This window comes from Cebus imitator, unplaced genomic scaffold (assembly GCF_001604975.1).
Source record: "Cebus imitator isolate Cc_AM_T3 unplaced genomic scaffold, Cebus_imitator-1.0 Scaffold568, whole genome shotgun sequence".
Classification (NCBI taxonomy): domain Eukaryota; kingdom Metazoa; phylum Chordata; class Mammalia; order Primates; family Cebidae; genus Cebus; species Cebus imitator.
Window position 1 is genome coordinate 789,838 of NW_016107883.1, and position 16,525 is coordinate 806,362.

Consider the following 16,525-nt stretch of genomic DNA (forward strand, 5'->3'; position numbering starts at 1 on the left):
GGCGGGGGCTTGTGACGCGCGGCGCCGGCCAATGGGGCGCGCGGCCGGGGCCGAGCCTCCTGCGAGCCTTCGCGGCGCCCGCGGCGTCACGTGAGTGGCGGGGAGTGAGCGCCCAGCGAGCTGCGGGCGGGCTAGTGCTCCGCCGCAGCGACCCGCGGGCCGGCGGGCTAGCGAGCCAGCGCAGTACCCGCGGCTCGGCCCCCGGCAGCCGCCGGACCGAGAGCCGAGCCGCCGCCCCCAGCCCAGCCCTCCCGGCCGCAGGACCGCCGGGGCCTGGCCGCGGGTCGGGCGTGCGCCAAGTTCAGGTGGGAGAGGCGCGGCGGGGCCGGCCTGCCGAGTGAACGCGGCCCTGGGTGATCAGGGGGCTGGCGGGCCTCGGGACGCGTGGCCGTGCGCCCGCGCAGCTCTCGGAAGCACCGCGCGAGTGCCCGAGGAATATCGGAGGAGCGCGGTGGGCTCCCGCGGAGGGGGGTAGGAGTCGGACAAGCCCGGGGGAGGTGACCCCCCCACCCCGGTAGCCCACCAGCACTTTGCTGAGGCCCGCGCCGCCGCCTCGGTGCCTGGCCGGGCGGTTCCGTGGCGCGCCTGGCGGGCCTGCCTTCCCATATGGTGGGCACCAGCGCGGCCTGCTGAGAGGAGGGGGCGAGCGGACGCGCCGGCCGGTCCAGGGTTGGGGGCGGAGGGGCCGGAGAGGGAGGGGTTACTGTCGGTCACCACAGCAGTGGTGGGGGCACAGGGGGGCGCGGGACGAGGGCATGGTGCCCAGCGGGCAGCGGTCCAGGGTTCTAGAAGGGGTCTGAGCCGGCTGTTCATTTCCCACGTTTGTCTACACGCACGGACACCCACGGAGGCTCCGCGCGAGCACTTCGCGGGCAGCCTCCCGCACAGCCACAGCTGCCGCCGCGCACCACGCCCCGCACACGCAGTCACACGACAGGAACTCACACCCCTTCACGCACACCCGCACCGTTCACGCGTCTCATTCCATGCTGAGTCCCCGTCCCCTCAGACCGAACATTACCAAAGCCATGGCTTGGCCGAGGGATGGCCGCGGCGGGGCATAGAGGCTGCCCCCATCCCATATGGTGATTCGGTTCACTCTTCCCTCCCCCCGGTGGTGTTACCCATGGAACCCCCCCTCTTACGGAGGGTACAGAGGGGCTGTTTTCTCCCACGGCCCTTGGAGGTGACAAAATCTCCAAATGTCTGAGTGCCTCAAATCTCCCTTCCCCTGTCCCCCAGGACCAGGTGACCCCTGGGGAGACCCTGCCGCCCTACAGGTGTGAGAAAGCCCGGACTCTGCGACTTTGGGGCCTGCGGGCGGCGCAGGGACCCGGGACTCTTATTTTGAAGGGCGGCCCCCTCCACCACCCCCGTGATTTGCACGCTGACCCAATGGCAAGCCCTTGGCTGGCGCTGGGCTTGTTATCAATTACATGTTGTTCCTGCAGCCGCTGTGTCCCCGGGAGGATAAACAGCAGGCCTGGCCCGGCCAGGGGAGGGGGCGGAGTCCGGCGGCCAGCCGGGGACTGTGCCCGGAACAGCGTGTCCCCTCCCCCTGCATGCAGTCTGTGCCTCTGGCCGCCCCACGTGCTCCTGTGTTTTAGGGGTTGAGCCGGCTCCAGCCCTAGGGTGTCCTCTCTTTGATGTCGGTGCCCTGAGCCATCCCAGAACCCTTTCTGGGTTCTCAGTGCCTGGGTGCGTCCCCTTGAGATGCTCATCTCAGCATTAAGACCCTATTGCCTGACCTGGGCCACCCACTCCTAGACTCCGCCCCCACCCCCACCCCCGGGGACCTTCCATTCACTCATTCAGCAAATTCTGCTGGGCCCTGTTTTAGACTCTAGGAGACAGCCTTGGAGTGAACAGTCCCGACAGCTGATATTCTGGTGGTAAGGTAGACAGGAAGCAAAGTTCACAAACACATAACCAAGATAATTTCCCACAGTGGGACCTGCAGGGAAGAGTGTAATATAGGGTGATGTAACGAACGGGGAGGCCAGGAGGCTCCCACTGGGGTGAATTCTGAGCCTAGACCTAACTAAGCAGCTCCTACCTGCAGTGCTGGGGGAAGAGTCAGGGCAGGGGCCCCCAGTTGAGGCTGAAGTGAGGTGAGCACACCTGGACTAGGAGAGGGGCAGTGGGTGGTGAGGTCTGTGAAGAGTCAGGAGGGCCAAGTACTCGGGTGCTGCCAGGAGATAGGGCCACCCATCCTTAGGAAGCCATTGGAGGGCGTTTCCTTCTAGCCCTTCTACTGTACTTTTTAGATCACTTTATCTGTCAATATCTATGTCTTTAAAAGGCAAGGCCTCTTTTAACCACAATACCATTATCACAATTAAAAATATTAACAGTAATTACTTAATATCATGGGATGGCCAGTTAGTGATTGTGTTTCAGGGGAGGGCTCTAAGGCCTGCTCTGGGTCCCAGGAGGGTTGAAGGCCCCCTATTCCTTAACATCACAGTAGAGGGGCAGAGGCAACACACTTGCGGTACCTGCAGGCTGACACCATTGGCTGGCACTGGATGAGTGCTGCCAGTGTGCCAGACCCGGAGGGGGGTGCTTAGCAAGCGTCAGCTCATGGGGTTCTCACAACACCTGAGGAACCAGGCATTGTTGGAAGCACCCCTATCTCACAGACTGAGACAGGCATGGAAAGGCTGTGCACCTGCCCAAAGTCACCTGGAAGACAAACCGTAGACTCAGGAACAGATCCCCTGCTTGGAGGGTCGGAAAGGTTTGGGGGAGGCCCAGGGTGGAGTGTGGGCTCTGCCCGCCTTGTGCCCTTCACAGTGTCTGGCACTTTCATTCCTTCCCAGCACCTGATTTTGTGAATAGGTGCATTTTAAAACACATTCCAGGTTTAAATCCTTAGCTGAGTATTTAAACCAAAAAGCCAAATGTCCTCCTAGCAAAACTGGCCTGGGGCACAGACCTTGCCTTAGTTTCCTGGAGTTCCATGAAGCTTCCTGGGTAAGTTGGGAACTGAGGTCAAAGGTCCTGGGGTCCCTGAGCAGGAAGAGACTTAGAGATCTTTGAAGCATGGAACAGAACTGAGGTTTGGGAAGTGGAGCAAGGACTTGCCCAAGGTCATAGCTGATTGTGGTATTGGCCACTGGGCAGTGCTCAGTGCCAGGCCCTGAAGGGTCTGGGAGACAGAGGGGCTGGGTGTAGAGATGATGCTGGGCAGCAGAGAACCTCTGACTTTGGTGCAGAACATTCCCCTTCCCCAACCTTGATAAACACCCAGCCCGCCGTGGTCATTGAGCAGGGGCAAAGGTTCACAGAAGTGGCCTGGTCAGAGTTGGACACTATTGACTCTCCTTGGACACCAGACCTAGCATGTCCTTTGACTTCAAAGGACACAGCTTTCCCTTCTCTTCTCTATCAAAGTTCTCTTGAGCCCTTCCTGGGCACTAGGGGCCAGTCCAGGCACTGGGAACACAGCAGAGACATGGAGTGCACTGTCTCAGGGGGAGACAGGCATTAGCTGAGCCTTCTCAAGGTGGTGAGTGTCCCAAATGGAGACAGCAGTGGCAGAGGGTGCAGGGGACTCCACTTCCTTATTGGCCAGAAAGGGCTGGGTGGAGGGGGCGGCGGTTATCTCCTCTCCTACTAGATGGGTGTGAAATCCAAAGCAGTTATGCACTTGCAGGTGCTCTGGGCCCTTGGTGGTCGGCTGGGTTATCACCAGAGGGGCAGGGCCTTGGCCACTAGGGTGCTAAAGCATCAGGGTGCAGTGAGAGGGTTGCGTTCAAGCTTGTGCCACTCACAGGGCACTTGGCTCTGCGGGGTTTGAGGACTGGAGAGTAGAGGAGCTTTTCCCCATCAGGTGGGGAAACAGCCATGTGGGCAGGGGCTTCTTGGTCTTTGACTGTTTTACCTCTGTTCTACACTTGCCCAGTTAAAATGCAGGCAGCCTAGTTAAATTTGAACCTCAAGGTGAAATAGTTTTTAAATGTAAGTATGTCCTATCCAATATTGGGAACATACTTATATTAAAAGTAGTTTATTTTTTAAATCTGAAATTCAAGTTTAACTGGTGACTTGTATTTTTATTTGCGTAATCTGGCCTCTGGAAGCCCCAGCAACATGAGGGTCAGAGGGCAAATGGCTGTTCTACCCCCATTCTGTGACTCAACAGGCGTAAAGCTGAGGTCAGGAGTCCTCAGATGCACAGTGATGCCTATGGTGTTGGCGGCGGACTGATTCTGGGCCTTGGCCCTCCTGGGGTCCAGAGAGCCCCCATGTGCACATCCTTCTCTTATACTCACCCACGCTCAGTTGTTCACAGACACATGTGCTATTTTCCATGATAATTCCGGAAAATCTGTTTGAAACCAGAAGTGCCTCTGGTTGTGCAATGGGATTGGAGAGGTCTCTTTTGCAAACAGGTGGTGCAATTTCAGAAAACACTCTTGCAGGCACAGCTCTCCTGGGGGATGGAGGCAGGATCCAGGCGTTTGGCAGTGGGAGGCTGTGGGCAGGCAGCTGAGGGTGGGGTCGGAGGCCTGCGAGGTGGCAGGTGAGCACTGTCCTGACTAGGCCTCCTGTGTTCCTTCCTTATAGCCGGCACCGGCACGGCCAGGCCAGAATGGTGGACCACTTGCTTCCAGTGGACGAGAACTTCTCGTCGCCAAAATGCTCAGTTGGTTATCTGAGTGATAGGCTGGTCAGCCAGCGGGCATATCACATGCTGCCCTCACCCCTCTCCGAAGACGACAGTGATGCCTCCAGCCCCTGCTCCTGTGCCAGTCCCGACTCTCAAGCCCTCTGCTCCTGCTATTGTGGAGGCCCGGGCACCAAGAGCCAGGACAGCATCTTGGACTTCCTACTGTCCCAGGCCACGCTGGGCAGTGGCGGGGGCAGCGGTGCCAGCAGTGGCCCAATGGCCTGGGGGCCGTGGCGAAGGGCAGCGACCCCTGTGAAGGGGGAGCATTTCTGCTTCCCTGAGTTTCCTTTGGGTGACCCTGATGACGTCCCAAGGCCCTTCCAGCCTACCCTGGAGGAGATTGAAGAGTTTCTGGAGGAGAACATGGAGCCGGGAGTCAAAGAGGCCCCAGAAGGCAACAGCAAGGACTTGGATGCCTGCAGCCAGCTCTCGGCTGGGCCACACAGGAGCCACCTCCATCCTGGGTCCAGCGGGAGAGAGCGCTGTTCCCCTCCACCAGGTGGTGCCAGTATAGGAGGTGCCCAGGGCCCAGGTGTTGGCCCCACACCTGATGGCCCCATCCCAGTGCTGCTGCAGATACAGCCTGTGCCTGTAAAGCAGGAATCGGGCATGGGGCCGGCTTCCCCTGGGCAAGCCCCGGAGAATGTCAAGGTTGCCCAGCTCCTAGTCAACATCCAGGGGCAGACCTTCGCGCTCGTGCCCCAGGTGGTGCCCTCCTCCAACTTGAACCTGCCCTCCAAGTTTGTGCGCATTGCCCCTGTGCCCATTGCTGCCAAGCCTGTCGGGTCAGGACCCCTGGGGCCTGGCCCTGCTGGTCTCCTTGTGGGCCAGAAGTTCCCCAAGAACCCAGCCGCAGAACTCATCAAAATGCACAAATGTACTTTCCCTGGCTGCAGCAAGATGTACACCAAAAGCAGCCACCTCAAGGCCCACCTGCGCCGGCACACGGGCGAGAAGCCCTTCGCCTGCACCTGGCCGGGCTGCGGCTGGAGGTCAGTATGGCGGGTGACAGACCTGGGCGGTGAGCATGGCCACTCATGTCTGCACACTTGAGTGTGCAGCAGGGCCATTTTCCACCATTAGGAGAAGGTGGATGAGAAAGGGGAGGGGTGGGTGGGTGCAGGCCCAGAGGTGGCATAGTTGCCTGGAGGCTTCCTTGGCCCTTCTGGTTCCTGAAGCCAGAAGCCAGCTGATCTCCAGTTCCCTGATAGCCAGGAATGGCTTCCCTGGCCTGTGCTCCCTGCTGGGTCTCCCCATCCAGTCTGATAAGGACAGGGATTGAGGGGCTAGCGAGCAAGGGTGAGTGCGGGCTAGGGGCCAGGCAGCAGCTCCCTTTGGGCCCATAGCTCCGCAGGGTAAGTATCACTGTCACTCCCAACTTACATCACAGGACACCAGGGCTCCGACCAAGGTGTCCCTCTGCTTTGTAATGGGATTTGAATCCAGGGGTCAGATTTGAGAGGTCACATTCTGAAAATGCTGCTTCCCCAACCAGTGGGACTAGCTTCGTTCACAGATGTCTCTGGACATGTCAGCTGGGCTTGGACTGTGCTTCCTCCCTGGGGACAAGAAGGCACATTTGGGAGGCTGCAAAGAACAACTGAGAGGGAGGCTAGGCTGGCCGGTGGTTCTGTCACAGGCGGCAGAACCCAGGCTCTCTGGTCTTCATGGCACGGTGGGGAAACCAGCCCTCAAATGGTAGCTGGTAGCGGCCCGACCAGGGTTACCCAGCAACCTTCCCTGAGACCAGTTGCTGCTCACCCTCCTTGGGAGGGGGTGTCCCCTTTTCCTGAAATGTAGGCTGCTTGCCAAGAGCGCATATGCTCCGGTGTGCCAGAGCCAGCCCTCCCCAGTTCAGGATCCCCATTCCGAAGGAATCTCTGGCCTGCTGGGGGGCGCCGGGTGCTGCTGGCACATTCCCCATCTTTGCTGCTGTGGCTGCTGCTACATGTGTGAGACGGGACATGCTCATCTGTATACCTGGGGGTGTATACAGGCCTACGCCTCGCCAGCAGGTGTGTAGCTGTGTGTGCACGCCCACATGTGTATGCATCTTGCTTTCTTTGTGTCTGTGTCATATGACCATATGTGTTTGGAGGCTTCCTTGGTCCTCCTGGTTCCTGAGGTCATGTTCCTGACCACACGTCTTAGGTGTTTTTGTCCCATGTGTGACTGCCTGTGTGTGTGTGTGCACGTGTTATGTGTGGGTGCAGCACCCTGGGAGCAGTTTGCAGCTTTTGTTTTCTTGACCATACTCTGGTTCTGAGAGCTACTGACGGTTGTCTGGGGCAGAGGTCCTGGCTGGTGAGGCTGAGCCGTGGATGGGGAGCTGTGAGTGGATGTGTGTTGTGGCACTGGTAGCATCTTTCCATTGAGTGCCAATCTGGCCATAGAAGGGACTTTTCCTGAATGGTGTCTAGGGTTATGGAGGCCCTTCCTGAGCGAGGACATCACTGTCTATCCTGTCTCTCGCCTCATTCAGACAGGCTGGAGAGGCTTCTATGAGAGCCCGCCCTGAGTCCTCACAAGGTCTCCATCCTGGTGTCCCTACGTCCCTGAGTTCATGCCCAGGCCTGCCAAGTGGGCACAGAGCTGACAGGCTGCCTGTGAGAGGAGGACACAGTAGTGGGGGCACTGTGTGGAAGGTCAGAGAAGCTGAGAGAAGGACCAGGAGTGCTCTTGGTTAAAGCAGGAAGCACCCTGACACCTTTCACAGAGAAGCAGGGGCTCAGGTGTGTGAGGGGCAGTGGTCTTGAGCCTGAGCCTGGGTCAGGCACCAACGCCATGTGCCCTGGGGGTGGTCCCCCTCCAAACCTCAGTGTCCTGACTGCTGAGTGGAGAGCTGGCCCTTCACAGCCCAGGGTGGGTGTGCAGGGCTCTCCAGCGGCCTCCTTGCTGTTTGTATCACAAGAATACAAACTCGTACAAGGCAGTTTCTGAGGAGGGACCATGAAGGCATTCTCTCCAGCCCCTACAAGGCTGGTGCCTATTGTGGAGGTGCCGCCTACTCACAGGGACCCTGCATGTTCTCTCCTCTTGGTAGGGGCAGGCAGGGACTGCAGAGAGGCTGGGCAGCCTCCCTCTGAGCACCATTCTGGACTCCCTAGGCGGGCTCAGCTGTCAGTGCCGTCTCCTGGCCATGGTTGACCATTGGCAAGTGGCTCCTCTAGTCACGGTGAGGCTGGGTAGGGCGTTGAGGAGGGCAGGTGTGGTCTTCATCCAAGGCCAGCCTTCTTCCAGGATGTCTTAGAGCCAGAGAGCTGATAGGCCCTTCAGCCCAGGGTGTATCTCAGTGAGGCAGGTCTTAGTCTTCCATACAGTGGCTTCAGGAGGTAATGAGTTCCTCATGGCAGGGGGCATACATGAGAGAGTGGGGACTTGTGAGGGGATTCAGCTCTGACATATCTGAGCCCTGGTACTAGTCATGCTGCCCAGGGTCTACTTGGCAGGAAAAGGTGTGGTGTTTGCCTGGCCCAGTGAGATCACAGTGGCACTGCCCCCAGGAGCTGTCCCTGCCATCAGCCATGCCCCGGGGCTTCTTGAGGGCTCCCCCAGCTTTCCCCAAGGTCCCTTGGAATGGGTCTGGCCCTCTTGGGGCAATTCATGGCAGAGGCGCTGTTCAGCTGGGAGCTGAGGGCACCTGCCTCTAGGGAGGGCTGCTTTTCTGAGGAAGCGGGGAGTCCTCAGTTGGCTTTCAGGGATTCTGAACCCCTGGTGATGTACCCAGGATCCTTGTGTCACTTAATGTGACGATAGTCTTCAACTGAGCGTCAGGTGGAAGGAGCCCCTGCAGCTCATTGCAGCAGTCAGGAGGGAGGATGGACCCCGCTTTGGGGCAGCTGGGTCTGGAAAAGACTGGGGAAGTAACGATGATGATGGTGATATTTATATATCATACTTACTGACTACTCACTGTATGTACTATTCTAAGTTTCTCAGAGCTGGAACCCCCTCTACCCACTAGCCTAACTTGCATACTTCCTGCCATGGGGAACTCATTACCTTCTGAGACCTTTAAGTGTACTTTGCTGTGCTTCAGTTTCGATTCAACCTTCTCATTCTGGCCTATAGGCCCACACAATCTGCTTGCCTGTCTCTTCCCCTTACTGAGTGGGATCTAGCCATGCTGACGTCCCCTCTGTGGCTCAGACTCCTGCATGGGCATCGGCCCTCTCTGTGCCCTCTGTCTTGAATGATCCCTGCCCTTGAGGCTGTAGTGACAGCTTAAGGTTTTCACATTAGCTCTTCAAGTACTTGGCAACTTCCCAGTAAAGTGTAGGTACCAATCTTCATTTCACATAGGGGGAAACTGAGGCACAGACTGCTCACATCACATGCCCACAGGAACATAGCTAGTGAGCATGGATCTGGGTTGCATGCGTGAGCCCGAGCACAGCCCTGCTGCAGCCTCCCAGTGCTCCCAGCTGGTGTCAGAGTATGCTTCTGGGCTATTGGAAAAGAGCTAATGACCACAACTAAGATAATCAGGGCCTCTAATGCATAGACAGTGCTCTGAGCAAAATTCATGCATGTTAATTTATGTAATTCTCAAAATTAGTAGACATCAGCATGTTGTCTGTATTTTACAGAGGAGAGAATTAAAGCACAGAACAGTTGGGTAAATTCTCCACAGTCAGACAGCCAAGAAGCCACAGAGCCAGGAGTTCAACCGAGACTGTCTGCCCAGACTCAGGGACCTCTCTCTGCACCCCTGTGCAGGGTGCTGGTTCTGGTATTGGAAACCTCCACCTCCACTTGCAGCTCAGCCTGGTGTTTGGGGTGGCAGCTCTGCACCCTCACCTACTCCCCGTGTGGGAGCTCTCCACTCTCAGGCCTCGTCTCTTCTTCCTGGTGGCCCTGATGAATGGGATGCTCTTCCTGCCCCAAGGCTGGGTCTGGGCTGGTACTGTGTCCTGTACTTGGAGAATAAGCCAGGGCCCCTCAGCCCCGTCTCCCCTTTGTGTAATGGATGGTGCCCCCCCACCCTTCCGAGGTTAGCACCTGCCCAGGTACTCAGCCTCCACTTCCTTCTGCTTTTGGTCCTGAAAGTATTCCCTCTCCCTTCTCTGATAATGTGATTTCGGCACCCTCGACAGGGCTGAGAGCAGGCTTTCCCGGTTCTGATCCAGCCGTCTGGGAAGTGCTGCTTGCCTGCCTTCCTAGAAGTTTCCTTGCCTCACTCTCAGACACAGGCATCCTTTGTTCCTTGCAGCAGAACGTCCTGTTCTAGAATGGCCAAGCCATTCCATCCAGAAAGAATGCCTTCTGCTGCAGTGAATATAAATATGACTAACTGTCAGCAGCCTGCAGGGTGGGTACCTTTGTTGTCCACAGTGGATGTGGTGGGGGACAGAGAAAGGGAGTTGCAGGCTTCTCCTGAGCCTCAGTGCTAAGAAGTGGTAGGGACAGGATTCAAACCTCTGGGTCCGGCTCCCAGCCTGCTTTCATGACCCCTGTGTGATAAGGCTTTTTGTGACCTCCTTCCCTCTGTAGGCAGAGGCCCCTGGTATGGTTGGGCAGGTTGTGAACTGCACAATTCCCATTGCAGTGGGAATGAGCACCATTCCCATTGCAATCTCTGAGACTAGACCATTTGCGATGATGTCTTTCTGGCAGATGAGAGTTAGTGTCTTAAGGAAGGGATGCCTTCACACAGAGGTGCTGTATGTACCGGTCCTGACATTATAGCTATTCTAGAGAGACACTGGACCCCTGTGTACTTGCTGCCCTACAGCTCAGCAGCACAAAGCATGGTGCTTCCCTGGCTGCTGCAGGACCTCAGCAGGAACCGGGCCCTACACTCAACTCCATGCAGATGATTAGAGCTCATGATGCTTGAATAATTGCCACGTGCTAAGCAGGGCTGTAAACTGCTACTGGTTGCCTTGTACAATCCTCACAGTCCTCAGGAATAGGTCCTTTGTGTTCCAGGTGGAGGAACTGAGGCTCAGGGAGCTTGGCGACTTTCCTGGTTGCCTGGTTACTAAGTGGCAGAGCTTAGTGCCTACAAGGGCTGCATTTCCTCACCGGGTTCCCTGTCCCCCACTGTGGTCCCCAGGTCTCTCTGTTGGCTGGTGTTTGGGAGAATGTGCCATACGGGGGTGAGGCAGGGGTCTTCTGAGGGCTCCGTTCCCAGGGAAGGTCCTCTTAGGTGCCAGGACCTTTTGGCAGCAGGGAGGGAGTTCAGGCGAGGACAACATGTTGTCCAGCTTGGTTCTGCCTCAGCTGCCTGTCTTTCCCAGGGTGTCATCATGCCCAAGGAGCTTCTGTGGCCCTGTGTTACCACCTATGGCCTCTGAGATGAATCTTGGAAGGTGGGCAGGAATGCCAAAGTTTTCATTGGATGATTGAGGAAATTGAGGCCCAGAATGGACCATACAGGGAACCCACTGGGATGGGAACTGTCAAGACAGGAACCTATCCCCTGGGCTGTGTGACTTGGTTTCTTTAAACCCTTGCCATGGTCTTGCCAGTCCAATGGGGCTGGCTCATCCTTGCTCCCTGGCCAGCAAGATGCTGGGTGACCCCAGGGCTGCAGCTTGGGAGGTGTGGCACTCCATGTCTGCAGCTTTCTGCCTGCCCCTGCCCTGGGCCAGCTCCTCTGCTCAAAAGCTGTGTGCTCAGCTGTAGCTGGGGGCAGGTGTTGGCTTTGGCTGCCAGGGCACATTTGTTCCATTTCCTCACAGGGCCCTGTGACACATACTACCCAGCCAGGCACTGTGGAGGAGTCCCGGTCATCTGCCATCACCAGGGCAAGGGACTGTGTTAAGACCTTTGCTCCTGCCTGAGGGGCTCTGTCTTGTCAGTGACCCTGGATCAGGCCCTCAGCACCCCGAGCTTCAGTTTCTTCCTCTGGCAGGCAGGGCAGTTGGGCTTCACCTAGTGTGGAGATGTGCTGAGAGTGCTGCCCTGTGCCTGGTGCCACCACCGCCCTGTGATGTGGGTTGGAGTACCTGTCTCTTCCTGCAGGCCTTCCTGCCACCCACTGTGCCTTGTCCAGAGCATGTTCTGCTGGGTCCTTCTCCTCCTCCACCCACAGGGTCAGGGCACAGCGGCATCACCAGCCCTTTCCAATCGCTGGTTGGGGACTGCTGTTCTGGGCACCGCCTCTTTCTGGGTGGCCATGAAAAGGTGTTGGGCCTGGTGTCCCTGTGTGTGTGCGTATGTGTGGACACATATTTTTTTTTTTGTGTGTGTGTGTGTACATATGTATGGGCACATATTTGTACATGTGTTTGTATGTGTGTGTGCACGTGCTTTGGGACTGCTCCTTGACAGTGTCTGTTCCCCTGGGGCTGCTTGCTGTGCCCACTTTTGCATTGAAATGCCCCCCCTCAGCACCTACAATATACCAGGCATTGGGCTGGTCACGAGAAGACCACAGGGTGTCCTCCGTCATGGAGCTGACAGTCTAGTGGGACAGACTGACGGTCATTAAAAAGTTGAAGATAATTTAAAATCACAACAGCAGAAAGAGTGAAGAGAGAGAGGTGTGTAATGGCATGGGAACCTAGAATTGGATGCAGTCCTAGAGGGATTTCCTGAGGAAGTGACATTCGAGCTGAGCTCTAAGGAATGGGTAGGAGAGAGCAAGGAGGGGGAAGGAAGAACATTCTAGAAAAAGGGAACAATATGTGCAAATGTCCTGTGGCAAGAAGGACCAAGGAAAGGTCAATGCAGGTGGAGCACAGAGCTGGATAGTGTGTTGGGGGAGGGGCAGGTGGGGTGGGAGGGTCCTGCTGCCAGGCCAGGGGTGGGGTGGGCCTCAAAACTCTGAGGTTGGTGGCAAGCAGTCCAGGTCCTCGGTGCAGCTTGGGCTCTTACCTGTCACATGAGTACCTGTTCCCCGGCTAGCGGGGCCAAGAAAGGGAGATGTTGGAAGCCACCTGAATTCCCAGACACACTTTGCAGGGTCAGTCTTTATTTGGGGCTGCCTTAGAGTATCCAGCTTCCAGCACAGCTGGTTCCAGGAGTGGGTGGTAGCAAGTCTGAGGACCCCTCTCCCTGTGCTGCAAAGGAAGTCTGCTTCCTCCTCCCAGGCCTCAGTTTCCCCTCAGGATGGGCTGCCCTGTAGAGACCTTCACAGATGCCCCTGTGGAGTTCTGGTCCAGTGGGGAAGATGAGGCCAGGGTGGTGAGAGGTAGCCAGCATCAGGGCCTGAGCGACTGAGTGCGTCTATGGCCTCAGAGACCCCTACATTCTGGGTGGGTCATGGGAGGGAAGCCCTGGGCCCTGGTAGCCTTGGGGTCCTTTCCTGTCGGGAGCTCTTACCAGCTTCTCTGGCAGTTCCCAGTCAGACAGTTCTCTGGCTGTCACTGTGCCTGCATAAGCCTTTACTGTAGTTCTTTCCATCTTGGAGAGGTGGCAGAAGCAGCTTGGGACAGTGGCTCACCAGTAGATTCAGAAGTAATCTGAGGCCAGGTGTAGTGGCTCACACCTTTAATCTCAGCACTTTGGAAAGCCGAAGCAGCTTGAGTCCAGGAGTTTGAGACCAGCCTGGGCAACATAGGGAGGCCCTGGATCTTAAAAAACAAAACAAAACAAAACAAAAATTAGCTGGGCATGCTGGGCATACCTGTAAGTCTAGCTACTCTGGAGGCTGAGGAGGATTGATTGAGCCCAGTAAGCTGCGATCACGCCACTGCACTCCAGCCTGGGTGATTGAGTGAGACCCTGTCTCAAAAAAAAAAAATCTGACATCAAACCTGGCACATGGTAGGCATTCAGTGAAAATTCTGATCAGAATCAAATTATACTTGAGACCCTGTCTCAAAAAAAAAAAAAAAAAAAAAAGATATTTTGAGAACTAGTATAGCCTTACCGACGCAGATGGGGGACCCTCTCCTAATCCTGTAGAGACCGCAGGTCTGCGCAGCCATCCTTTGGGTGAGTGCCAGGCCCACGCCTCGCATCCCCGCATCTTTGTGGGGTCGGGGCAGGCAGGGTCGGGCATCGCTGACTGCGCCGTGTCCCGCAGGTTCTCACGCTCTGACGAGCTGTCGCGGCACAGGCGCTCGCACTCGGGCGTGAAGCCGTACCAGTGTCCCGTGTGCGAGAAGAAGTTCGCGCGGAGCGACCACCTCTCCAAGCACATCAAGGTGCACCGCTTCCCGCGGAGCAGCCGCTCCGTGCGCTCTGTGAACTGAAAATGCCCCACATCCCCGCCTGTCCCTCACCCCAGATCCCCACCCCAGCCACATTTTTTTTAAGCAATAATTTATTTGCCTCCTCCAGAGGAACATGACAATGTTACCAGCCCACCTTCTGAAGCCTGGGAGGTGTGAACCCAGGGCCCGCCAACCGCTGCCTTTCTTGGGAGGACTTAGAGCCTCGCACCCGCGTCCCTGGGGGCTGGGCCCTGGCACACGGGGCTGGAGGCAGGCCTTTGTGCCTTTGTGCCTTCGTGCCTTTCGGCGGTGGCCAGGCCTCTGCTGCAGCCACTGGTTGCAGGCAGAGTTTTGGGGACCTGGCCCTTCTCCCACTGGGCTCCCCACCTGGGCCAAGGCCAGAACTTTAGTGCTTGGGGAAGTGAAATGTGCAGTTATGAAATGTTTGGTTCCCAGAGAGAGTCACGCTGGGGGAAGAGGAAGTAGGCCAGAAGTCTAGGGCTGTACTGTGGTGTGAGGGTGGCTTTGTCCAAGATGCCGGCTCAGCATGATCACCAGAGAGTGTGGGCAGAGCCCAGGAGGGGCAGGGCAGTACCAGGCGGCTGGGGCCTCATGCAGGAGAGAGGTGAAAAGTGTCCCCCACTGAGGGGCTGGCAGTGCATGTGCTTGAGTTAAATGTGCAGGGCAGACAGAGCCAGAAGCGCCTGTATCCAGGGACATGTCCCCTCCTCCAGTTCCCAGACAAATCCAGACACCAGCCTCTAGGGTGGCCTTGGGAGGAGAGGGCCAGGCTGTCCTGGGTGTGAGAGAACTAGATAGAGCCTCCCAACCCTGATTTAGAAATGCATTCCTTATTTTGTCTAGAAATTAATAAATGAACTAGCTTGTTTTGACAGGTTTATTTCACATCCTATGAATGTATGTAAATAAACTGTACATAGGTCCATCCACATAAAATATCTTTTAATAACATATCAACATTTGTGTAAATTTGAAATTAAAAATAATCTGTGAAGCTGGTGTACATATGTTACAATTATGTATATTTTCTTTGGTCCTTCATAAAAATATATTTACTTTGCCAATAAAAAGAAAAAGAACTCACAGCTTGTGGCATTCATGTGCTCTTTTCCTCTGCTTTGCCGGATGTGCAGGTGATTCTGGGGCCAAGTCTATGTCTCTGCCTTTGCAGAGTTCAGGGGACCCTGTTTTGTATTTGGACGGATAGAAAGGCCCCTTGGGTCCAGCCCTGGTCCAGCAGTGTAGGGTTCCCGCACAGCTTAGCTCCAGGCCAGCCGCTGGGATTCTGCTCATCCCAGTTTCCTGACCTGGAGTTCTGTAAACCCAAATCCAGCCCACATTCCGGCAGCACCTGTGGGAAGCCACCTCGGGCCTGGCCAGTCCTGCCAGGCTCACCTACTCTGCTATTGAAGACTCTTTCTTGCTCTTCTTACCCTCATCCAGTCCACCAAACCTATTCCGCATGCCCTGTATGCTCGCTGTGCCCTGGGAGAGTATTTACCCCCATAGGAACGTGGCTGTGCCATTTCCTACTAGCATGGGCAATTGTGAAACTGTTAGGAACCTGAGCAGGCAGGGTGAGACTCAGAGAGGCCAGTATATGCAGTTACGCCCCGTCCTCCATCCTCCCTAACTCCCCAACATGCCTGGGGTCTTTGCTGTGTGGTTCCACAGTTGAGGATGGACCCATCCACAGGTCCTGTGCTGGCTGGAGCGTGGGGGCAGTGGGGGGCCCAAGCATAAGAAGGGGCTATGAGCCCCACAGGGAATGGCCAGGAGGTGGAGGCTGACCAGGGCCTGCTTCAGTGGCTCAGCTGGTGTGAAGTACGCAGTGAGAGGGCTGCCCTGGTTCACCCACCCATGTGCAGTGGGAGACAAAAACCTTCTAGAAGGATCCCTTGCTTTATAAGAGCTGGATGCAAGTTGGGCCAAGTGTTTCCCAGTGAGACCCCTGGAGATCTAAAGGCTGGGGGCAGGGCACCCATGGGCTCCTAGCAGACAGATGTCTGAATGTGGGTGTGTGTGTGAAGTCTTGCATCTCAGAGGGCAGAGGCCACTGTTCTCGCTAGCAGCCCAGCACACAGCACAGCTGATGGAAGGATGGACATCCTATCCTGACTAGCCATGGTCCTGAGGAAGAGACTGGGCCTGGTGACCTCTGTCCTTTGCCCCTGACCAGACGTACCCTTTGTGGGCAAACACACTCTAGGGAAGCAAGGCATTGATTTCCAGCCTTGTTAACGTAGGCTTTCTTCATCCATAAACAAGCAGTGCAGCCCTAGATAAGAGGGACGTCAGAGGGACAGGGAGGACTGTTGTCTGGTCAGGATGATGACACAGGAGGTGGAATAACCCTGGGAACATATGCACCTTCTGTGCCAAGAACCGGCCGGACATGCTGCTCACCTCCCTTGGGCATGTGTCCCAGCAGCCTGCTGTTGTCTTGGGGCTGGGAGTGTGTATGGGGGATGGTCTCAGTGACCCCCCTAGTCTAGGCCCCAGGGTTGCACCTGAATTGCATGTGTGTGTACACTTATGGTGCATCCTGGGGGTCTTGGCTGAGTTGTGGGGAGCACAGCACAGTTCAGGGAGCAGGGCTGCTGGGACTGCACTGCCTATTGACCCTGGGCTTCAGCTCTTAATGTGTGTCCTAGACCTCTCTAGATTTCAGCTCCTTCACCCTGCAGAGCTGTGTGAAAGGCCCCAGGCAGCAGCATGGTGG

General features: G+C 56.6%; 1 protein-coding gene across 2 annotated transcripts; it reads left to right on the forward strand.

The window, feature by feature from the left end:
* Positions 1-96: 96 nt before the first annotated feature.
* On the forward strand, positions 97-14,888 carry KLF15 (Kruppel like factor 15). 2 transcript variants are annotated; one of them, XM_017515992.2, is made up of 3 exons: positions 97-305; positions 4,573-5,667; positions 13,653-14,888. In XM_017515992.2, the coding sequence occupies exons 2-3, from the start codon at positions 4,598-4,600 to the stop codon at positions 13,819-13,821; spliced, it is 1,239 nt and encodes a 412-aa protein (XP_017371481.1). In that variant the 5' UTR covers positions 97-305; positions 4,573-4,597; the 3' UTR covers positions 13,822-14,888. The 2 variants fall into 2 exon arrangements, with proteins under 2 accessions (XP_017371481.1, XP_017371482.1); XM_017515993.2 differs by lacking the exon at positions 97-305 and adding an exon at positions 3,240-3,511 and having other exon boundaries at positions 13,653-14,090.
* The last annotated feature ends 1,637 nt before the right edge of the window (positions 14,889-16,525 follow it).